The sequence below is a fragment of the Gymnoscopelus braueri genome (assembly GCF_963280865.1).
Source record: "Gymnoscopelus braueri genome assembly, chromosome: 4".
NCBI lineage: Eukaryota > Metazoa > Chordata > Actinopteri > Myctophiformes > Myctophidae > Gymnoscopelus > Gymnoscopelus braueri.
The window spans coordinates 50,458,187-50,481,682 of NC_137605.1; the positions used below are offsets into that span (position 1 = coordinate 50,458,187).

Here is a 23,496-nt window from a genome sequence, read left to right on the forward strand (position 1 = left end):
GACTTAAATTCATGGATTCATTTTTTTTGTCGGATTCCTAAACCAATAATTTGATGACCTGCGGACAGATAGGCAGCGGTTCCGGTAGGAGACACAAAGGAGACTCTTTGTGTCTCTTATCGAACCCACTGCCGGTCATCAATTTATTGGCTTAGGAATGCGAGGAAAACAAAAACAAATCCATGAATTCAAGTCCATGGGGTGAGTAATCGATTTGGGGGTGAACTATCCCTTTAACACATTGACCGCCCGAGGTTAATCTCATAATGTACTCACCAGTGCCAACGTTTTATTGTTGTTTTTTGTTTTTTTCACGTCGCCATAGACCTCGTTAAAATCCTTAAGATTGATCTGTGCACTGTTTGTAAACATCGCGGACATCTCCCTGTGTCTACCAGTCCAAACCACGTGTCAAACGGGGCATCCATGTTTGAGTTAGAACGGTTTATGTTAAACAGTGAGGAGAAAACAGCGAGGAGAAAAACTACAATCGAAGAAAATGGCGTCTCAGTGTGCGCTTTAGAATGGGAGCCGGCGTGATCGTCAAAACCGGATCCCAAATAATTCTGTTTCCGGTGGTGTTACAATGAAATGTGCCGTACTAGAAAATTGAAAAAAGTTTTTTTTTTCGAAAAAAAGGAAAAAGCACCACAGCCCGTAGGCTACGGGATCGGCGCTTAACCGTTGGATTTAACGGCCCGTAGAACTACGGGCCCGGCGGTCAATGTGTTAAGTGCTGTGACAAATGTCACCCTCCTCCCCGCCCGGCTTCCCTCCCCCGAACACGGGCCAATTGTGTTCGTGTAGATGCTTGACAAAGCCCGATGCCAAACGCGGTGGATTCGAACCCCAAGACTCCGCGGTGGGGGTTAGCACTGCGCCATCCGAGAGCCAGGAAAGATGTATGTGTGTGTGTGTGTGTGTGTGTGTGTGTGTGTGTGTGTGTGTGTGTGTGTGTGTGTGTGTGTGTGTGTGTGTGTGTGTACCTACCTTTCTTTGCAGAGCTGGTCTTAACGGCCATCCTTCCAACCAAACACTCCTTCAGCATGGACTCATAGTTCACCCAGCGGTGCACCTGAGGAGACACATGGACGACATGGACAACCATCATCCACCTGAATGCAATTACTGGGGCTTCAAATCAATAACACCATTATTTCAAACTTTTACCTCGATTATTTAAAAATAATATACAGTGAAAACAGCAGATCTACAAGACCTTTACAGCTGGCATTATATATGTCACAGGGAAATTGGCAATCCAGGGAAATTGAAGCCGACTTAGCAGAGCTTGAGGCCGAGCTGGACGCGCCTCCAGGCGTGAGTGCCCGCGCCGACCGGCCGATGGTCTGTGTGTGTGTGTGTGTGTGTGTGTGTGTGTGTGTGTGTGTGTGTGTGTGTGTGTGTGTGTGTGTGTGTGTGTGTGTGTGTGTGTGTGTGTGTGTGTGTGTGTGTGTGTTGTGTTGTGTGTGTGCCTGCCTGCCTGTGTGTGAGTTTGAAGGATTTATTGAAGGACAAACTCATTCATTGCTCAGATATGGCCTTTCTGTTTTTGGGCAAAGGTTTGCAGCCAAAGTAGAAACAAAAACCAGCACACACGGAAAAATGGGAAATATGCAATTTGACTCACAATAAGAAAATAATAGCCAGCACTCTGAAGTCCTTGTGGTAATTTGAATCAATTAAGGCACGGACATACACGGACACATTTTGGCGTCAAGCCCTCCTCAGAGTGTATGTTTTCAGCCAGCCCAGTCTATGTATGAGAGCAACCAAGGAACAATCTGTTGCACAAAAACTAATAGAATACGCCACACACATCACTTGGTTGAGGTACTGGGTTGGAAAGTATCTTGAAGAAAAATAATTAACTTGCACTCTCATCTGCTCCAATGTAATTTAATGTTTAATGAGCCAAGGCTCTTCATCGGGTCAAACTCACAACAATCTGTTGCACACACCCAACAGTAAATATAATCAACATCAACAATCAACACACAAACACCGGCTTCCTTTAAAACAGCCCTGAAAATACCTTTCAGGAGGCAAAAGGGGGAGGTAGTTATCACTTCTCCCTTAGATAGGCCACCCTGCCTTTTATATTTGTGATGATATTGAATGGTAGGTGCTATTTTTGATATGCTGATGAATTGAATACCTAGGACCCCAATAGAAACAAGACCGCAGGGACTTTTTTGGTGTTATCCTTTTAGACAATGTGCTTGACTAATTCAATCAATCAAAACAACACACACACACACACACACACACACACACACACACACACACACACACACACACACACACACACACACACACACACACACACACACACACACACACACACACACACACACACACACACACACACACACACACACACACACTCTCACTTATAGCGTTGCAGTTCTTTCACAATTCATCATGGTTGAATAGTATACAAAAGAACTACTGCTGGCGCAGCTACTATACGTCATGTAGACACGTCAATAGGATTGGTTGATAGACGGTGATAGACAGACGGTCCCATCCAATCACCTGCCAAGTTAGCTTGAAAAAATTGATCGCCGTCTTGCAGCGATTCTGCTACCGGGGCCCCAGATGGAAGTCAGGCTGTGAAACAAAATGTGTGTCGCAACTCGCAAGCTTCTTCCATCCGGCGGAGTCAGGTTAAATAGCAGCAGGGACAAAATTTGTTTTAAAATCTATTAGTCCTGCATCTTGGCAGATTCTATCTGCGACCAGATGGAAGCAACCTGAAATCACTGAGTGGGTGACAGGCGTCAGGCCCTCAGCAGCATGGGCTGACTCACTGGGCTTTCACCCGTTGCTTTGACTTTGTACATTTGACATGAGGTCATTCACATTCATGCCTGCAACTTCATACACCCTCCTGGGGGGAACAGGTGCAAGATAAAAGTTTAACCATCTTTGACTTTCACCTGTCAGTTAAAAAGTCAACCAGCCAAAAATATGAATTCATGTATTCAATTCACTGTTGTACAGTAGATGCTGCTAAAATGTGAGGTAGGATACAGTTCCAACAATCATATATAGCGTCTTTATCCAAGGCGCTTCACAATGTGTATTACATTCACCCATTCACACACACATTCATACACCGACGGCGGAGGAAACCATGCAAGGCACCAATCTGCTCATGGGGAGCACTTAGGGGTTCAGTGTCTTGCTCTAGGACACTTAACCCTTTAAGACCTGAGGACGAAAAAAACAGATGTTGCTATATCAGTGGTTCTCAAACTTTTTCATATCAAGGACCCCCAAAATGATATGCATTTGGCCACGGACCCCCATCTCAAAATATTGTGTTCCAGGGCCCTCCCAGAAGCAAAGATTTGAGTTACAAATTTTCACGGTTTAAAAAAAATAGCAGATCTACAAGCTCATAGCGCGGCACTCTGTGCCGCACTATGAGCTTGTACAGTATATCTGCTATTTTTGAAAAGTCAAAGAAATCTAAAATGACACAGATGCGTTCCTGGTCTTTATGGATTAAGCAAGAGACTGCAAGCAAGCACCCGGGATCGAACTGGGAACCTTCCGGTTCCCAAGCGGCCGCTCTACCTCCCTATGTATGTAGTATTTTCTGTTTTTGTCGTGTTGTTGTGATGTTCATGTTCAATTGATTGAATTCTTGTACATGTATTGAATGTTCATTAACGCTCACTGTCCTGTAAATAAACAAATAAAGTAAAGTAATATAATTTCCAATGCCGCAATTTAATATTTGAATTATTAATATTTTTCTCTGAAAATACATGCATCATCATGGCTGGACAACCCTACCTGATCAAACAGGTCCGTGCCATCTATCCCAGCCGCCCTCATCAGCTCCTCTCCCCCTCCAGGATGGTAGTCCATGTAGGGGCTGACGTTGTACACCATGCCTGGTAAACAGATGGAACATGGTTGGATCATAGGGTTGGGATCCGGAACACAGGAGGAACCGGATCCAACATTGAAGGAACCGGAATCGGTTCCATCACATTTGGAACAGTTTCCGGAATCGGTTTCTATCACACTGTCAAAGCTGGTTATGTGGACTTCACGTCTGCAGTACAATAACACCGGTGGTTCTAAAACTTTATCATTTCAAGATAACTACGAGAGTGTACAAATGGTCAAACACTGGGCAAAAATGCTTGTAGATCTGCTATGTTTGCTAATGATGACCAACGAAGTATAAGGTTTAAATGGTTAACCACAGGAAACCTACCAGTATAGCGTCCCAATTCTGCTGAGAACTTTCAGCAAAAATAGCGGATCTACAAGTTTGTGTTGAGGTTGGTTTGGTGTAGAGGGAAAAAAGGAGGTGACCAAGTATAGACCCTTGAAGGACCACGGTCAATTAAGCATAGGGTTTAAGGAGTTAATAGGATGGCTATCCATATCTATCTATCCTATATAATGCATTGGTTCTCAAACTGGGGTCCAGGTCCTTGGGGGGGTTCCAGGGGGTCCCCAGCAAAAGTAGTTAATGTAGCATCACTATCATTTTAACCACTTTATCCATTTACACGTTGGCTGTTCAAAAATAGCAGATCATCTTGTAGATCTGCTACTTTTGAAGATTTTTTGAAAAATATGGAAAATTTATTTTTTGGAAACTTTAGAATAATTTTGCGTTTTTTAAACACAAATCTTCTCTTCTGGGGGTCCCTGGCACAAAACATTTTCAGATGGGGGTCCGCGGCCAAATACAATTTGGGGGTCTTTGACTTGAAAAGGTTTGAGAATCACTACTCTAATAAATACGTAATTCCTGACATTGAGAACAGCCTTGTGGCTCCAGCAACGATATAAAAGAACAGCACTCTACTTCTACTTCCATGTTTTCAGCCACCTGACAACCCTTATTAGTTATTACTATGGATACCATAACCAACGCATCTTCATAATGGACAGCATGTCACAGAGACACAAACAGCACTGATTATTTCCTCTTACTGATTAACTTCCTCTTCCCTTGAAAGCACAGTGTTGCAATGAATGGCAGTCTAGTCTAGCTCAACTCATTATTAAGAGTACTATAAAGGCCCTTCACCTAATTTCTTTAATAATAATGTTATTTCTTTGAAGAGAGCCTAACAAAGCACTAGGTAAAAGCTGCACTTCATGGCTTTCACACATAATCTACTAGGGAAATACAACCAGCGCCCTCTGCTGATAGAAATCGATATGAACCAGTGATATAAGTTGTTTTAAATCTATTGAAGAAAAATGTATTGATTGAAAATGTATTGATATAAGAGAAAGGGTAGGAGATTCAGTGTGCACCTGATGACCTTTCCTCACAAAAGGCTTCCAAGGACTTTTTTTCAAACTGCTCACGGTCAAATCACTGGCAAATGATCCCTTCAAAGCAGTTACACAGCCTCAGTTTCTACCAGTGAAGATGCATGTTTATCTCCCTGATATTTACTTCTCCCAAACCTATTTCCCAAGAAATATTAGCAGTACATGTATACTTATGTAATGTAATTTGTATGCATCAGTAACACTGCCATGGTTAGAGGTTTGAATCCCACCAATGGCATCCCCACTAAAAATAACCACATGAACACTAGCATCCTTATTCTGGGCATGTCATAATATGTGAAAATAGCCTATCTACAAGACTACAAGCTCACAATGTGTCGCGACTCCACACATTGTGAGCTTGTCGATCGGTTATTTTCAGTGAAAAGATTGGGACGCCACCTCGTATGCACGTCCAGCAGTCACTGCGCGTGTTGTGTTTCTTGAGCTCGTCCTCGGTCACGTCGATCAGACGCCCTCTCAGCCCGGTCAGGTCTCGTCCGCTCTTGGCAAAACGGATCCAGTCCATGAGACTGTGGCCTGGCTTCAAGGCCACCTGATGATGAAACAATTGCAGAGTTGTAATAATAACATAAGAGGTTAGATCATGGGTCTTCAACTGGGGGACGGGGACCCCTAGGGTGTCCTCAGAGTTACAACAGGGCAGCCGTCAATTTTCTTTATTATTATATTATTATTTGTATTATTATTATTTTATTTTTTTTATGTGACATGAATCCAACATATTATTAGCAGAGTGCTGTCAAAAGCCTTCAAAGCTGCAGCATCACTTGGAGACAACTTGTTGAGCTTGAGGACACCATTCAAAGTATTAGGGCGACAGAAAAGAACAGGGGTGAGTTGAAGAAAGAGTGGAATACTTTCAAGCTAGTCTCAAGTCTCTCAACAGACATTTATGAGACAGTCAGCTAAACATGGTGAGCTAGGTAAACCGGAACGCTCGCCCCAAAACACACTCGCCCCCATTTTTCTTTTTTGTATTCGTTTTACTGAGGTTTAGGCTACGAATAAGGTTAGGTTTAGGCATCGTTTTACTGAGGTTAAGTTTAGGAATAAGGTTAGGTTTAGGCATAGCTTTACTGAGGTTAAGTTTAGGAATACAGTTTAGGGTTAGACATAGCTTTACTGAGGTTACGTTTAGGAATATGGTTAGGTTTAGGCATAGTTTTACTGAGGTTAAGTTTAGGTATAAGGTTAGGTTTAGGCATAGTTTTACTGAGGTTAAGTTTAGGAATAAGGTTAGGTTTAGGCATAGCTTTACTGAGGTTAAGTTTAGGAATAAGGTTAGGTTTAGGCATAGCTTTACTGAGGTTAAGTTTAGGAATACAGTTTAGGGTTAGACATAGCTTTACTGAGGTTACGTCAAGGAATAAGGCTAGGTTTAGGCATAGTTTTACTGAGGTTACGTTTAGGAATAAGGTTAGGTTTAGGCATAGTTTTACTGCGGTTACCTTTAGGAATAAGGTTAGGTTTTAGGCATAGTTTTACTGAGGTTAAGTTTAGGAATAAGGTTAGGTTTTAGGCATAGTTTTACTGAGGTTACGTTTAGGAATATGGTTAGGTTTAGGCATAGTTTTACAGAGGTTACGTTTAGGAATAAGGTTAGGTTTAGGCATAGTTTTAGGTTACGTTTAGGAATACCTAGTGGCGACTGTTCCGAGGTCGCCGGATTTGACCCGGAGCTAGCGTGTTTTGGGGGCAAGCGTTCATGTATTCGTAAGCTAGCTCTGAAAGCCTCTTATCAAGTTGCATGGAAGCTTTCTAAAATAAATACATAAATAATAATAATAATAATATGCAACAAAATATTCTACAATACACGTAGTGTGGGTCCCTGCTTCGGTCCCAACAAAAAACCCTGTGTAAATGTATACTCTAGGCTTCAGGTTGCTTATAATGGCTTATAATGCATACGTATACTGTTGAGAAAACCAAGGTGGTGCAGTCAGTGCAAGCGAGTTGTTCTGCAATGTCAGTCAACACTTTTCATGTCCTGTTGAGAAATCTGATGTACAAATGTATGTGTCGACTGAATGAGTTTCAGAACTCTATTATCATGCTGCTGTCTTAACCCCAGCCTCAGTGTTACAAGATATCAGTCTACTTTCTGGAAACACTGGTATGATTTTCTCTTGTAATAGCTGATGTTTTTATGGTATAGGGGTGTTCTTTACGTATGTACAGTGGTGGAAAAAGTACTCAAATTCTTCACTTAAGTAAAAGTACCAATACTGCAATATAGAAATACTCTGTTACAAGTAAAAGTCCAGCATTCAAAATTTACTTGAGTAAAAGTACAAAAGTATTGGTATCAAAATGTACTTAACCCTAACCCTAACCCTTACCAAAAGTAAAAGTACTAAAATGTTTGAAAATAGCAGATCTACAAGCTCTTAGATCGGGTATTTTCAAATAGCCTATGTATAAAAGGGCTAAAGTGGTTAATGTATGTTTCATAATATCATAATTTATAACTGAAGTAACTAGTAACTAAAGTTTTCAAATAATTGTAGTGGAGTAAAAGTACAATATTTGTCTCCGAGATGTAGTGGAGTAGAAGTCAAAGGATTGGAAATTGGAAATACTCAAGTAAAGTACAAATACATCAACATTGTACTTAAGTAGAGTACTTAAGTAAATGTACTTAGTTACTTTCCACCACTGCGTATGTATAGTGTTTTTTCATGTTGTTTGTTTTTAATGGACCCCTGAGTCTCAGTCTACACACACATTAAGTTGATTTTGATTGCTTGATGTATCCTGCGTCCGAAAAGTGTCACTCAGTAGGAAGTGTAGAATATATATTGTCACCTCACAGCTATAGGTTTGAAATGGCATTGATGATAATACATTTAATGTTGATACGGTCTAATCCTCAGTAAATGTATCCATTTGTATCTTGACTCTTGACTGAGAGTGTACAAATGTAACCAAATGGACCCATTTGGTTACAGGCTCCAGACCAATCCAAATCGGCCCGACTTTGGGCCGATTTGGCTTCGGGAAGCGTCGGCCAGTCGGTTAGGGGTCCGTCGGCCAGTCGGTTAGGGGTCCGTCGGGACCTTTTCGGCCGACCCAGAGCCGACCGAACATGTTCAGCTTTTTAGCCGACTGGCAGAGCAGTGGCAGTGACAACAAAGGGCTGTCGGTGTTGCCAGATTATGTGAGAGAAACAAGCGACCATGTCTATGAAAACCTACATTCACTGTTTCTCGTTGTTGCTCCCAGAGAGAGAGAGAGAGATTGATTGATTTGACCTAGTTTTGCGCAGTTTTGGTGCGCAACACAACCCTCGTTTAAGTGAATTGCTTTCACCTGCTGCTGCTGTGTGGAGCGCAGTGGTGGAAAAAGTACTCAAATGTTTTACTTAAGTAAAAGTATCAATACTGCAATGTAGAAGTACTCCGTTACAAGTAAAAGTCCCGAATTAAAAATGTACTTGAGTGAAAGTACAAAAGTATTGGTATCAAAATGTACTTAAAGTACCAAAAGTAAAAGTACTCAAATGTTTGAAAATAGCAGATCTACAAGCTCACAACGCGTCGCTTCGCGACGCGTTGTGAGCTTGTAGATCGGCTATTTTCAAATAGCCTAGGTATAAAATAGAGCTAAAGTGGTTACTGTATGTTTTATAATGTAATAATTTATATCTGCAAAGTAACTAATAACTAAAGTTTTCAAATAATTGTAGTGGAGTAAAAGTAGAATATTTTCCTCAGAGATGTATGGAGTAGAAGTAAAAGTACTGAAAATTAGAAATACTCCAGTAAAGTAAAAAATCCTCAAAAGTGTACTTAAGTACAGTACTTGAGTAAATGTACTTAGTTACTTTACACCACTGGCGGAGTGTGCGCTACAGGGCATATCTCCAAGCCAGGGTGACCTACCCAGGCTCATGAAATTCATATGCAGGCATAGTAGCCAATTAGAATGAAATCCGCAAAAACGGACTCATATACTGATACAGAACCATATATTGGCTATTATATTATGGCTGTCGGGTGGAAATCTTGTATGTTCCTTTTTTATTATTATTTAAAAACAATTTAAAATCGTGAAAATAGCCAATCTACAAGCTGTAATTATTAATAATTAAGAAATACTATATTTTAAAGAGTGAAAAATCAACTAAAGTCATTATTAGTGCAAGTTCATTCACATTTCATTTGAATGAAAATAACTTGTGGGTAAAATACATTCTGTGAATCTAATGTGATTAATGTGACCCCTACTTCAGTCAGTGAAGTCCAGGGCTGAATGTGACATATTGAGACCTATATAACTAAATATTGGTCATTTGCCAACACATTATTTTGTGAAATAAATGGGTTATATTTCACAGATAGTTATACTATTCTTATAATATATTAAAATACAATGATCCTTAACCTTCAAGTTAAATGCATTATTTCCGTGGACTTAAAAATCATTTTTGGACTTAAAAATCATTATTATTTTTTTGGATGGCCTTCCTGCCCTGGCAGGAAGACCGGGCAGGGCCTTTGTGCCCACCAAAAAATTACAACACCAAAGGCCAAGTGGCCTTGCCCCTAAAATGACGAAATTCCAGGCTTGAATGCAATAGATGTACTCTGAGTCTGTTACAAGTAAAAGTCCAGAATTCAACATTTACTTGAGTAAAAGTACTAAAGTATTGGTATAAAAATGTACTTAAAGTACCAAAAGTAAAAGTACAAAAATGTTTGAAAATAGCAGATCTACAAGCTCAGAACGCGTGCATCGCAACACGTTGTGAGCTTGTAGATCTGCTATTTTCAAATAGCTTATAGGTATAAAATAGGGCTAAAGTGGTTAATGTATGTTTCATAATGATTTATATCTGCAAAGTAACTAGTAACTAAACATTTCAAATAATTGTTGTGGAGTACAAGTATAGACAATTGGAAATACTCCAGTAAAGTAAAAGTACCTCAAAATTGTACTTAAGTACAGTACTTGAGTAAATGTACTAGTTACTTACACCACTGCACGTCAGTGAAGAAAAAACGTGGCTTTGCAGGGAAACAAGCCCAAAGTCGCTTATAATAAGCAGACCTGGCAACGCTGGCAGGCTAAAAGTCAAATTAGCACATGAATGGCCAGTCGGCTGACAGACTTAAATGCCAACTTTTGCCAACCGAATACCATAGTCTGTTGCATAGTCTGTTGCAGTCTGGAGTAGTCTGCAATAGTCTGGACGAGTCTGTTTGGTGCGGAGTTACCTTGGTTACATTTGTAAATGAACACTAAAGATGTTACAGTGTGAGTAAAAAAGAATAACCACTGCTCTGAGATGGATCATCCAATGTCATGGTCATGGTCATCAGAATATGATCCATGTTACCTTCCATGTTACCTCAGTAAATGTACGCATTTGTAACTCTTGAGAGTGTACAAATGTAACCAAATCCATTTGGTTACAATCCCTTTAGGGTCCATTTGGTTACATGTGTACACTCTCAAGAAGAATTAAATGAACACTGAGGATGTTACAGTGTAATTACATCATAATAACCACTGCTCTGAGATGGATCTTCCAATGTCATGGATGCAGTAAATGTATCCATTTGTAACTCTTGGGAGTGTACAAATGGACCTTTAAAAGGGTCCATTTGGTTCCATTTGTACACTCTCAAGAGTACAATGAACACTGAGGATGTTACAGTGTAAGTACGTTATAATAACCACTAACCACTGCTCTGAGTTGGATATTCCAATGTAATCATGGCTCATACCATGGTGGGTCATAATGTTCCATGTTACCTTGTTCCTCCCGGACTGTCCCGCCGGGGCCACCCGCTGTTGGGAGCCCGCCGCCGGGAAGGACTGCTGGGTCGGGACGTTCAACATGATCCGATCCTCCACTCTTCTGAGGCAGCGACAACTTCTTACAAACCCTGTATGTTGTCACAGGAATGACTTAAAGGGCCGTATGGGGGGTATTTTTTACACCCCTCCTCAACCGACCCACACTAAACAACCAACAGGATCCAGTAGAGGTTCTTCAGCTACACACAGGGTTCTTCCGTGGTTTTGACATTTCAATAAGGGTTGAGCAATAGAGGACTGACTGACTGGCAACCCAACCCTGAGCTAACAGTAGCTACATGCTAACAACACCGGTCCGTGACGAACACCAGTGTTGCCAGGTCCGCTGATTATAAGCGACTTTGGGCTTCTTTTTCGGAAAAGTTGCTTAAATATTGGTTTGATTATTTGGGCTTGTTTCCTAATAATTGTTTTATTATTATTTAATGGACCCCCAATTTAATATGTATTTATCTAGCCTTGGATCAAGACTATCATAGGTACCTATTTTATCGATTTTTACATTTGTATATCTACGATAGTCTTGGGCTGCACCCCTCATACAAGCGTCATGGTATGACAGTGGTATGACATGGTATGACATGGTATGACTTGTGTCATGGTATGACAGTGGTATGACATGGTATGACTTGTGTCATGGTATGACAGTCATGTTTCAGGGCTACACCCCTCAGTGCGTCCTGGACTTTCACCAGTAAATCCTGTACTTCTCCGAACATGTACAAATGCGGAATATAAGGTGCTCGCCCAGTTGCTCCGGATGTTAACTCAGCATTCCTTATCTTTGTGCAATTATTACTCCGTATTATTCGATAAGTATGTGTTTTAATCCCGTCTGTGGCCGAACGCCACTTTTCCCCCTCGTTTACTTGAGTGTAATTCCGATTTTGACCGAATGCGGACCGTCAATACCGCCCATTGAGGAACAGGGCATTTACGACAGAATCTGAAACAGACGGGATTAAAACACATATCTATTGAAAAATACAGCTACAGTGAACACGGGTTCCGAATGTCGATTTAACCTCCGGGGCTACAGGGTCAGCACTTTGTATGTTTTTGTTGTACATGTACGGAGAAGTACGGGCGGGGCTTTCGGGCTTTCGCGCGGATGCCCAGTGGCAATTGGGGGGTGAAGCCCAAGACTATCATAGATACTAGATAAGTAAAAGTCAGACTCTTTAAGATATTGATTGATTGAATACTTTATTAGCAGTTTGCTAAAAAAAAAAGCACAGGAAAGTACAGTTCAATACAAGGTCTGCTAAGAGGATTTTAAACCCAAGAAAGCCAATGGCTTGTTTCCATTGGGGTCCTTTTACAGATAGTCTTGATCCAAGGCTAGTATTTTATTTATCCCTAATAATCCCCATCTAAAAATGTTACACAGGACCCCAAATAATGGAAACAAGCCATAGTGCTTTCTTGGGTTTAATCCTTTTTAGCAGAGCTTGTATGAAACTGTACCTGTGCTTTTTTGCAAACTGTTAATAAAATATTCAAAACATGGTTGCTTATTTCTCTCCCGAAATCTGGCAACACTGCACCATGGCTATCACCAGGGAACATTATTCTCCGTTATGACATAACTCTGATTACACGCTCCTATAATTAAAAAACAACATCTTATTTGGGAAAAACTATTCGCAGATCGTAACGTTAGACGTTTCTAGCTGCCTTATATATTATTAGCAGTCATAACGCCGCCTTGTGTGTGGAGTTATATATGTTGCTCATGATGATGTCGCAGTATTATCACACTTGACAACAACATTATCACGTCACCAAGTTGCGACCGACTGTTTAAATGGAGTGCCAGAAATTCAAAGCACTGCCCCCTAGTGTTCATATCGTGAGTTGTTTAGTGTCTTAACTTTAGAACGGTGGTTCTCTAAAGCAGTGGTTCTCAACCTGTGGGTCTGGCCCCCCAAAAAATGTGGGGGGTCCCCAAATGATTAGCTTAATGTGCACAGTGCAGCATTGTTTTCTCACTCAACAGTAAACAAATCAACATACAGTATTGACCTTTGTAATACCAAATTGACCAATTTCTCAAATATTATGTAAGAAAGAGGCAAACATTGTGAAAATAGCCAATCTACAAGCTCACATGATGTGAGCTTGTATTTCGGCTATTTTCACAATATTTATCTGGGGAACCGAGTCAAACTAAATGTAATGCCTACAAATTGCTACAATTCCAAGTGCTTGTCAGGGTGGGGGGTCCCCTGTTCAAATATGATTATTTTGGGGTGGGGTCTGTCCGGAGACCCCCTGGGGTCCTTGTGGGGGGATTCCCAACAAAATTAGTTAATATGCTTTAACCCTATTTTATAAGTAGGTTGTTTGAAAATAGCCGATCTACAAGCACAATAGTTTGTAGATTGTCTATTTTTGAATAATTTGGAAAAATCTTCATACATTTTAATAATTTTGAAAAACTTGAACACTTCTCTTGGGGGTCCCTGGCATAAAATCCTTTAAAATGGCAGTCCATTATGGCCTAAACGGTAACAGGATAGGTGGGCACCAAGGAAGAGTGGGCACCTCCGTGTTAAATAAGCTATTTTTTATATGTTAAAACATAAAATATTTGGAAAATATTTTTAAGTTAAGTAAAGTATAGAACATGCTTAAACATTTGACAATTAACGGCTAATATTTCTACAATTGCTACAAATTGCTACAAAACCTGAATATCCAGTTATTTTGGGGCATAAACAAGAAGTTAAAGGATAAAATGAAGTTTGATAATGATGTACCGTGCATGTTCACATGATCATGTATACTTTACATTACTTAAGACCATTTTTCAAATATTATATTTTTTTAATATTTTGGACAAAATAGCCAATTTTACATCGAGGTGCCTAGATGTCCCTAGTGCACCTATGCTGTATCCCACTAAACTAGCACTACTGGACATGTCATAAACTGAGCAAGAAAAAATATTTCTCCTCCAACTATAACATAATTTGGTCCCACCTGAAATGACACCACTGAAAAAACTGGTCACAGACGAAAGCTTGCCTCTTCTCTCATCCTCCTCATCCTCAGAGTCAGTCTCCTCCTCATCAGACATGCCGTAGTATAATACAGTCTCTTCTTCACACAATGGACCGGTGCTCGCTCAATAGAAATAGAACCAACTGAAACAGAGGCTTATAATAGGCAAAGACAATTATATAACTTTGATACATTGTATCAAAGTTCACAAGTTGTTTCACTGTTTAAATGGATCTATTCTGGAGTAGAAGAACACATCTTTGTGCTAACAGCCAGGCAGCCAGTTCTGTCTGGCTGCTCTGAAGGCACCTTTAGCCTGCTTAATGGAATGACACTAAGAGGATGACACTTCCCTCTGTGTGAAGGGGTCAAGTCCATTTCTTCAAAATAAAAGTCTCTGAACTCGTTGACTGTGTGCAGTACAGTCGTCTATAGCAGTGGTTCTCAAAGTGGGGTCCTCCTGGGGTCCTTGAGGGGGGGGGGGGGGTCCAGGGGGTACCCAGCTAAAGTAGATCATGTAGCATCACAAATCAATCATTTTAACCACTTTATCCATTTATGTTGGCTATTTAAAAATAGCAGATGTACAAGCTCACAGCGAGTCACTTCGTGTCATGCTGAGAGCTTTACATCTGCTATTTTTGAAAGTTTTTGAAAAATATCGAAATGTTTGAAAAGTAATAATGATAAAATAATAAATTTGAATACTTTTTTGTTTTAATTAAAAATTGTACATACATCTTCTGGGGGTCCCTGGCACAAAACGTTTTCAGAGATGAGGGTCCGTGGCCAATCACACATACATTTGGGGGTCCTTGACACAAAAAAGTGAGAGAACCATCTGGTCTACAGATTAAGTAGGAAAAAAATAAAAAAGAAAGAAAGACTCCATATTGTGATGATTTGAAAATGACGACCCACTAATGTGTTACACATATAACGTAAACACATATATTTAATCTGCACTACAGCAGATTCTTTACATACAATCAAATGAGAAAAGCAGCAAACACTTGTGCATGCGATGCACCACACATACACACTGGTACCCAGTGGAGGAAAAAGTACTAAAATTTTATACTATGTAAAAGTATCAATAGTGTAATGTAGAAATACTCCGTTACAAGTAAAAGTCCAGAATTCTAAATTTACTTGAGTGAAAGTACCAAGGTATTGGTATGAAAATGTACTTAAAATACCAAAAGTCGAAATTATGCAGAATGTCCCATTTCACAAGTTTTCAAATGTATAAAATATATATTTTTTAAAGCAGATCTACAAGCTCACAATGCGCCGTGATGTGAAGCATTGTGAGCTTGTAGATCTGCTATTTTTAAATATATTTTATATGGCTATTTTCAAATGGACGAATGTATATACTGTAGGGCTGAAGTGGTTAGTTAATGTATGTTTTGTAATAATAATCCATTTACAAAGTAACTAGTAACTAAAGTTTTCAAACAATTGTAATGGACTAAAAGTACAATATTTGCTTTTGAGATGTAGTGGAGTAGAAGTAAAAGTACTGAAAATTGGAAATACTCCAGTAAAGTAAAAAATACCTCAAAATTGTACTTAAGTTCAGTACTTGAGTAAATGTACTTAGTTATTTTACACCACTGCTGGTACCACTCTCATTCAAGGTCTTGCTCACACATGCACAGCACTTGCAGTGGGGCTGCTGAATGGAAGGGGTCGACTGGTCAGCAATGGAGGGGAACTTCTGCTGACGAGAGCAGCACATGGACAAAGCAGGGATGGAAGAGAATGTAAGCTACAGATAGGCAGTGGTGGAAAAAGTACTAAAATGTTTTACTTAAGTAAAAGTAACAATGTAGAAATAATTTACTCCAGTAAAAGTACAAAGTATTGGCATCAAAGTATACTTACCAAAAGTAAAAGTACTCATTATGCGGAATGTCCTGTTTCACAAGGTAGGCCTAATCTTTTAAAAATAGCAGATCTACAAGCTCACAACGCATCACGATGCGACGCATTGTGAGCATGTAGCATCGGCTATTTTCAAATAGCCAAAGTTTAAATAGGGCTGAAGTAGTTGACCTATTTGTTAATGTATTGTTTTGTAATAATAATCTAAATCTACAAAATAACTAGCAACTAACGTTTTCAAATAATTGTAGTGGAGTAAAAGTACAATATTTGAAGCTGGGTTGGGGCTTGAGGTGGGCTAGAGGTGGGTTGGAGCTGGGCTGGGGCTTGAGGTGGGCTGGACGTTGGTTGGAGGTGGGTTGGAGCAGGGTTTGAGGTGGTTTGAAGCTGGGTTGGGGCTTGAGGTGGGCTGGAGGTGGGTTGAAGCTGGGTTCGAGCTTGAGATGGGCTGGAGGTGGGTTGGAGCTGGGTTGGGGCTTGAGGTGGGCTGGAGGTGGGTTGGAGCTGGGTTGGGTCTTGAGGTGGGCTGGAGGTGGGTTGAAGCTGGGTTGGAGCTTGAGATGGGCTGGAGGTGGGTTGGAGCAGGGTTTGAGGTGGGTTGGGGCTTGAGGTGGGCTGGAGGTGGGTTGGAGCTGGATTGGAGCTTGAGATGGGCTGGAGGTGGGTTGGAGCTGGGTTGGGGCTTGGGTTGGACCTGGGTTGGGGCTTGAGGTGGGTTGGAGCTGGGTTGGGGCTTGATGTGGGCTGGAGGTGGGTTGTCCCTGGGCCTGGAGGTGGGTAGGAGCTTGATTGGAGGTGGGTTGGAGGTGGGTTTTACCTGGGCCTGGAGCTGCATTGGAAGTAGGTAGGAGGTAGGTATGAGGTGGGTTGGAGGTGGGTTTTACCTGGGCCTGGAGCTGCATTGGAAGTAGGAAGGAGGTAGGTAGGTATGAGGTGGGTTGGGGCTGGTTTGGAGGTGGGCTGGAGGTGGGTTGGAGCTAGGTTGGGGCTTGAGGTGGGTTGGAGGTGGGTTGGAGGTGGGTTGGAGATGGGTTGGAGGTGGGGCTGGAGGTGGGCTGGAAGTGGGTTGGAGATGGGTTGGAGGTGGGTTGGAGGTGGAGCTGGAGGTGGGTTGGAGATGGGTTGGAGGTGGGGCTGGAAGTAGGCTTGAGGTGGGTTGGATATGGGTTGGAGGTGGGTTGTAAGTAAATGTACTTTACACCACTGCTGGTACCGCTCTCATTCAAGGTCTTGCTCACACATGCACAGCACTTGCAGTGGGGCTGCTGAATGGAAGGGGTCGACTGGTCAGCAATGGAGGGGAACTTCTGCTGACAAGAGCAGCACATGGACACAGCAGGGATGGAAGAGAATGTAAGCTACAGATAGGCAGTGGTGGAAAAAGTACTAAAATGTTTTACTTAAGTAAAAGTAACAATATAGCAATGTAGAAATAATTTACTCTAGTAAAAGTGCAAAGTATTGGCATCAAAGTATACTTAAAGTAAAAAAGGTAAAAGTACTCATTATGCGGAATGACCTGTTTCACAAGGTAGGCCTATAATATGTATAAAATGTATTAAAATCTTTTGAAAATAGCAGATCTACAAGCTCACAACGCGTCACGATGCGACGCGTTGTGAGCTTGTACATCGGCTATTTTCAAATAGCCAAAGTTTAAATAGGGCTGAAATAGTTGACCTATTTGTTAATGTATTGTTTTGTAATAATAATCTAAATCTACAAAATAACTAGCAACTAATGTTTTCAAATAATTGTAGTGGAGTAAAAGTACAATATTTGAAGCTGGGTTGGGGCTTGAGGTGGGCTGGAGGTGGGTTGGAGCTGGGTTGGGGCTTGAGGTGGGCTGGACGTTGGTTGGAGGTGGGTTGGAGCTTGAGATGGGCTGGAGGTGGGTTGGAGCTGGGTTGGGGCTTGAGGTGGGCTGGAGGTGGGTTGAAGCTGGGTTGGGGCTTGAGGTGGGCTGGAGCTGGGTTGGAGCTGGGTTGGGCTGGAGGTGGGTTGGAGCTGGGTTGGGCTGGAGGTGGGTTGGAGATGGGTTGGAGGTGGGTTAGAGGTGGAGTTGGAGGTTGGTTGGAGATGGGTTGGAGGTGGGGCTGGAGGTGGGCTGGAGGTGGGTTGGAGATGGGTTGGAGGTGGGTTGTAAGTCAATGTACTTAGTTATTTTACACCACTGCTGGTACCGCTCTCAACATCACCTTGGCCCTTCTTGATAGACAAATTACTGGGACACAATCAGACCAACATAAAAACAGGCATTAAGATTACACAGTATTGTCATAAGGTGATTCACATTATATTTAAAGTAAAACTAGTCGGACTGCATAACAAATCAAACAAAATATCAGGAGAAAGAAGCGTGTCGACTCACATCCTGATGCGTATTTCGTCTGCCACAGAAAGGCAACACTGGGACTGACTTACTTCAATCATGCTTAAAATACAAAACAACCCAAAACATTTCTACAGCTGACACAGGGCTTGGGTTGGACCTGGGTTGGAGCTGGGTTGGGGCTTGAGGTGGGTTGGAGCTGGGTTGGGGCTTGATGTGGGCTGGAGGTGGGTTGTCCCTGGGCCTGGAGGTGGGTAGGAGCTTGATTGGAGGTGGGTTGGAGGTAGGTTTTACCTGGGCCTGGAGCTGCATTGGAAGTAGGTAGGAGGTAGGTATGAGGTGGGTTGGGGCTGGGTTGGAGGTGGGCTGGAGGTGGGTTGGAGCTGGGTTGGGGCTTGAGGTGGGTTGGAGGTGGGTTGGAGCTGGGTTGGGGCTTGAGGTGGGCTGAAGGTGGGTTGGAGCTGGGTTGGGGCTTGGGTTGGACCTGGGTTGGAGCTGGGTTGGGGCTTGAGGTGGGCTGGAGGTGGGTTGTCCCTGGGCCTGGAGGTGGGTAGGAGCTTGATTGGAGGTGGGTTGGAGGTGGGTTTTACCTGGGCCTGGAGCTGCATTGGAAGTAGGTAGGAGGTAGGTATGAGGTGGGTTGGCGCTGGGTTGGAGTTGGGCTGGAGGTGGGTTGGAGCTGGGTTGGGGCTTGAGGTGGGCTGGAGCTGGGTTGGAGCTGGGTTGGGGCTTGAGGTGGGCTGGAGCTGGGTTGGAGCTTGAAGTGGGCTGGAGGTGGGTTGGAGCTGGGTTGGGGCTTGAGGTGGGCTGGAGCTGGGTTGGAGCTGGGTTGGGGCTTGAGGTGGGCTGGAGCTGGGTTGGAGCTGGGTTGGGGCTTGAGGTGGGCTGGAGCTGGGTTGGAGCTTGAAGTGGGCTGGAGGTGGGTTGGAGGTGGGCTGGAGGTGGGCTGGAGGTGACTTCAAAACATTTCTACAGCTGACACAGAGATTCATAACCCATCAATTCAGACACCGAACACCGCTGAGTGTGGTATGGCGGTTATTCTAGATGTATAGAATAAACATAGACACAATCCCCTGTGTGCCAACGCATTTCCAATCAGTGCATAGGACCCCTCTGTTGTTCCTTAAACTCTGGGAAAAAATGTTAACCAGCCAACAATGGAAGCTGAAAGAATACAATGAATCATACAATCACTAATCGATAACACCACCCACCACCAATGCCCCCTCCGCCGAGCTACCAAACTATAACCAAAGACAACGTAAAGCTTTCCACAAATTACTGGGCAAAGCTAACCCTGAAATGTAATTACATAAGGTAACTCTATGGTAAGTACCCAATGGAAGCATACACATTGATAACAGAAGGGACAGTGTGCCGTCAATGAAATAATAAAACACAAAGTAAACCCACATTAAATACAAGAGAGTGAAAAATAATCCTTCACAACACTGCAATAAAACGGCAGCCAAACGCTCCGCAACTTAAATCACCATCATCACAAACATATAACCAACATACATCCAACAAAACAGTACCTTCGTCTTCACTCACTTACAGAATAATAGATCTGCTGGTTTGTGTGTAAACCTCTCCCCAATCTTCAAAATGTAGGATATGTAAGATAATATATCTGTTTGTACTTTAAATCTCTGTTTTCCAAGGCCAAGAGCTGTCGGACCCGCTCAATTGAAATGTTAAAATGCCAGAGGTTAGGCCATAAAAACCTACAATCTTCACATTCGTGGCAAATACCTTGTTGACTCTTTTTCTCTCACAGGTCAACTTTCCTCTTATACTCCTCATTTCAATTTAGTCAGCTAAATATCAACAAAACATATAACATCAACAAACAACCTGTTGAAAAGACAGACAAACATTGAAACATGTTAAACCTCCCATCTGGTCAAAGTCCAGTCACACAGAGGAGAGATGGATCCTGTGGCATAGGCAAAGAAAGGGTGGGGGCCATCTGTGCCCCTCAGCAGTGCTGAGTGCTATTCCAGCAAGCCAACATGCTGCTGTCCTCTGTCCATACTACCCTGAAGTTCTCCTGTAACCCTCTTTTTACTTATTTTTCCCTCCTTTGTTTCTTTCATGTCGTCACAGGGTTTGATGCTGTGAGGTTGAGTTCTAGTGTCATCACAGCAGTGGTGGGTTCTACCGTCAGATGCTGTGTACGTCGTACACCTTGAGATTTTTTTTCGTCGCCACCGTACACCTTCAAAAACTGTTCAAAAGAGCGTATCTGAGACGCTGATACGCTCTGATACGCTAACTGCCCAAGGCTGGGGGGCAGCAAGAATGTGTGGGCTAACTCTGAGTTGATGGCTTATCATGTGTGAAGCTATTGTCCTTGAGGTGATAAGTAATGGCTGCGACGGAATTCACACATTAACAACGACGCGAATACTAATGAAGTACTCTAATCAGGCAGTGATTAGAGTGCTTCATTAGTATTCGCGTATGTGCGTCATAGCACAGCATAAAAGGCAATGAAATGATGTTTTAGTTCAGTCTGCTTCTGACTCTTGGAAACGAAGATGGGACCACGACCACCGCCAAAAAAGAAGCAGTTCTTTCAAAGCGATCTGTTTAAGAGTTTCGCTGCAGCCCCGGCTTGTAAGCGTCCTTTGAGTCTTACCCCATCTGATGCGTCTCCAGAACAGCCTCCGTCTGCTGCACCAGAGGCAGAGACACGACCACTGTCCCGGACAGAATCTCTCTCTCTGCTCTCATCTGCTGACACTACACTCAATAATGAAAACCAGCCTGTCGATTCCAGCGTTGCTCTTGGTAAGTGAATGTCTAAATGTAATGTAAGAAATGTTACAAAGCATATTGCATGTGGGCCACTTCCGCGCAAAATTTTCGCGTGCAATATTTTTGTGGGCCACACACGCGCGCGAAGCGCGCGCGCGTGCACATTTTTTACATTTAATTAATTATAGACGCGCGCATGCCGTGCGTGTGGGAGGCAGGGAATAATCATAGTATACCTTAAAAAAAAAACTAGAACACAACACTGCATCACAGGGTTGGTGCTGTGAGGTTCCATCGTAGATCTATTGAAATCAATAGGTGGGGGGTGGAGGTGGGCTGGAGGTGGGTTGGAGATTGGTTGGAGGTGGGGCTGGAGGTGGGTTGGAGATGAGTTGGAGGTGGGGCTGGAGGTGGGTTGTAATTCAGTTGTAATTATTACCTCTGTCCCTAACAAACAAAAGAAATAAACAGACAAATCAACAATCAACAATTATTTCACTTACTCTTCCCCAACCCAAACAAACCCCACTGTCCCTTGTAACCCCACGGATCACAGTTCAAATATAAACAATAAACAAGCACGCACACACAGTATTCAGAAGTCCGCTACGGCACAAACGCTACTTAATTAAATAATAAATAGTCCCGTGACGGTCCTCTTCTGGCCGCGCTTCCGTGTTCCTTAATCCCAATGAAAAGAAAAGTATATTCCGCGCGCAGCGGCGCAAACAATAAATAAACTTCGGGGTACCCCTATAATTTGTAATCCACAAAGAAATGTGACGCTCGGTTTGGTCTCACCGGCCTCGGCTCCTCACGACTCCAATCCCGACCGGCGTCTCGATCCCAGAACCGCAGCGCTCGAGTCCCACGGCACGGCAACAACGGCAGGTCCAATGGGCTCGAATGTCCTTTGTTGCTGGTTGCAGTTTACGTTTAAACTTTGTTTACTAAACTGTATAACTGGCGCCTCGGAGACCTCCGCTTTACACCCATCCTCACTGGTACACGGTTTGTTTGTTTGATCTCCCCTCCCCCCGTGACACACCCTCTATTAGTAAAGTCGGGTGGCACAAATCATTCAATCACCCACTGATCAGACCCATTACCCCTCACGTGAATAGGAAATGTTCACATATCTCACAGTGTCCAGCATGTCACATATCAATCAGATATAATAACGTGCATAAGTACATCAGATGTTACATATCAAACAGATATAATAACACCCCTAGATCAAGCAGATAAATATAATAAATATAATGTGCATTTGTCACAGTATTATAATCGTTTGAAAATAGCAGATCTACAAGCTCACAACGCGTCACGATGCGACGCGTTGTGAGCTTGTAGATCGGCTTTTTTCAAAAAGTACAATATTTGAAGCTGGGTTGGGGCTTGAGGTGGGCTGGAGGTGGGTGGAGGTGGGTTGGAGCAGGGTTTGAGGTGGGTTGAAGCTGGGTTGTGGCTTGAGGTGGGCTGGAGGTGGGTTGGAGCTGGTTTTGGGCTTGATGTGGGCTAGAGGTGGGTTGTCCCTGGGCCTGGAGGTGGGTAGGAGCTTGATTGGAGGTGTGTTGGAGGTGGGTTTTACCTGGGCCTGGAGCTGCATTGGAAGTAGGTAGGAGGTAGGTATGAAGTGGGTTGGGGCTGGGTTGGAGGTGGGCTGGAGGTGGGTTGGAGCTGGGTTGGAGCTGGGTTGGGGCTTGAGGTGGGCTGGAGGTGGGTTGGAGCTGGGTTGGGGCTTGAGGTGGGCTGGGTTGGAGGTGGGTTGGGGCTTGAGGTGGGCTGGAGCTGGGTTGGAGGTGGGTTGGGGCTTGAGGTGGGTTGGAGGTGGGGCCGGAGGTGGGTTGGAGATGGGTTGGAGGTGGGTTGGAGGTGGGCTGGAGGTGGGTTGGAGATGGGTTGGAGGTGGGGCTGGAGGTGGGCTGGAGGTGGGTTGGAGATGGGTTGCAGGAGGGTTGGAGGTGGGCTGGAGGTGGTTTGGAGCTGGGTTGGGGCTTGAGGTGGGCTGGAGGTGGGTTGGAGCTGGGTTGGGACTTGAGGTGGGCTGAAGCTGGGTTGGAGCTGGGTTGGAGCTTGAAGTGGGCTGGAGGTGGGTTGGAGGTGGGGCTGGAGGTGGGTTGGAGATGGGTTGGAGGTGGGTTGGAGGTGGGGCCGGAGAAGGGCTGGAGGTGGGTTGGAGATGGGTTGGAGGTGGGTTGGATGTGGGCTGGAGGTGGGTTAGAGCTGGGTTGGGGCTTGAGGTGGGTTGGAGGTGGGTTGGAGCTGGGTTAGGGCTTGAGGTGGGCTGGAGCTGGGTTGGAGCTGGGTTGGGGCTTGAGGTGGGTTGGAGG

The 23,496-nt window shown here is 43.3% G+C and overlaps 1 protein-coding gene across 1 annotated transcript in view; it reads right to left on the bottom strand.

Annotated features, from left to right (window-relative positions):
* Positions 1-11,413, bottom strand: part of cyb5r4 (cytochrome b5 reductase 4) — a 39,166-nt gene extending 27,753 nt beyond the window's left edge. The window contains exons 1-4 of the mRNA XM_080427055.1: positions 11,104-11,413; positions 5,722-5,875; positions 3,808-3,908; positions 991-1,075 (exon numbers count right to left, since the gene is read on the bottom strand). Of these exons, the coding sequence (XP_080283181.1) occupies positions 991-1,075; positions 3,808-3,908; positions 5,722-5,875; positions 11,104-11,190 (427 nt within the window). The 5' untranslated portion in view covers positions 11,191-11,413. The remainder of the gene's footprint in view (positions 1-990; positions 1,076-3,807; positions 3,909-5,721; positions 5,876-11,103) is intronic.
* Positions 11,414-23,496: the final 12,083 nt, after the last annotated feature.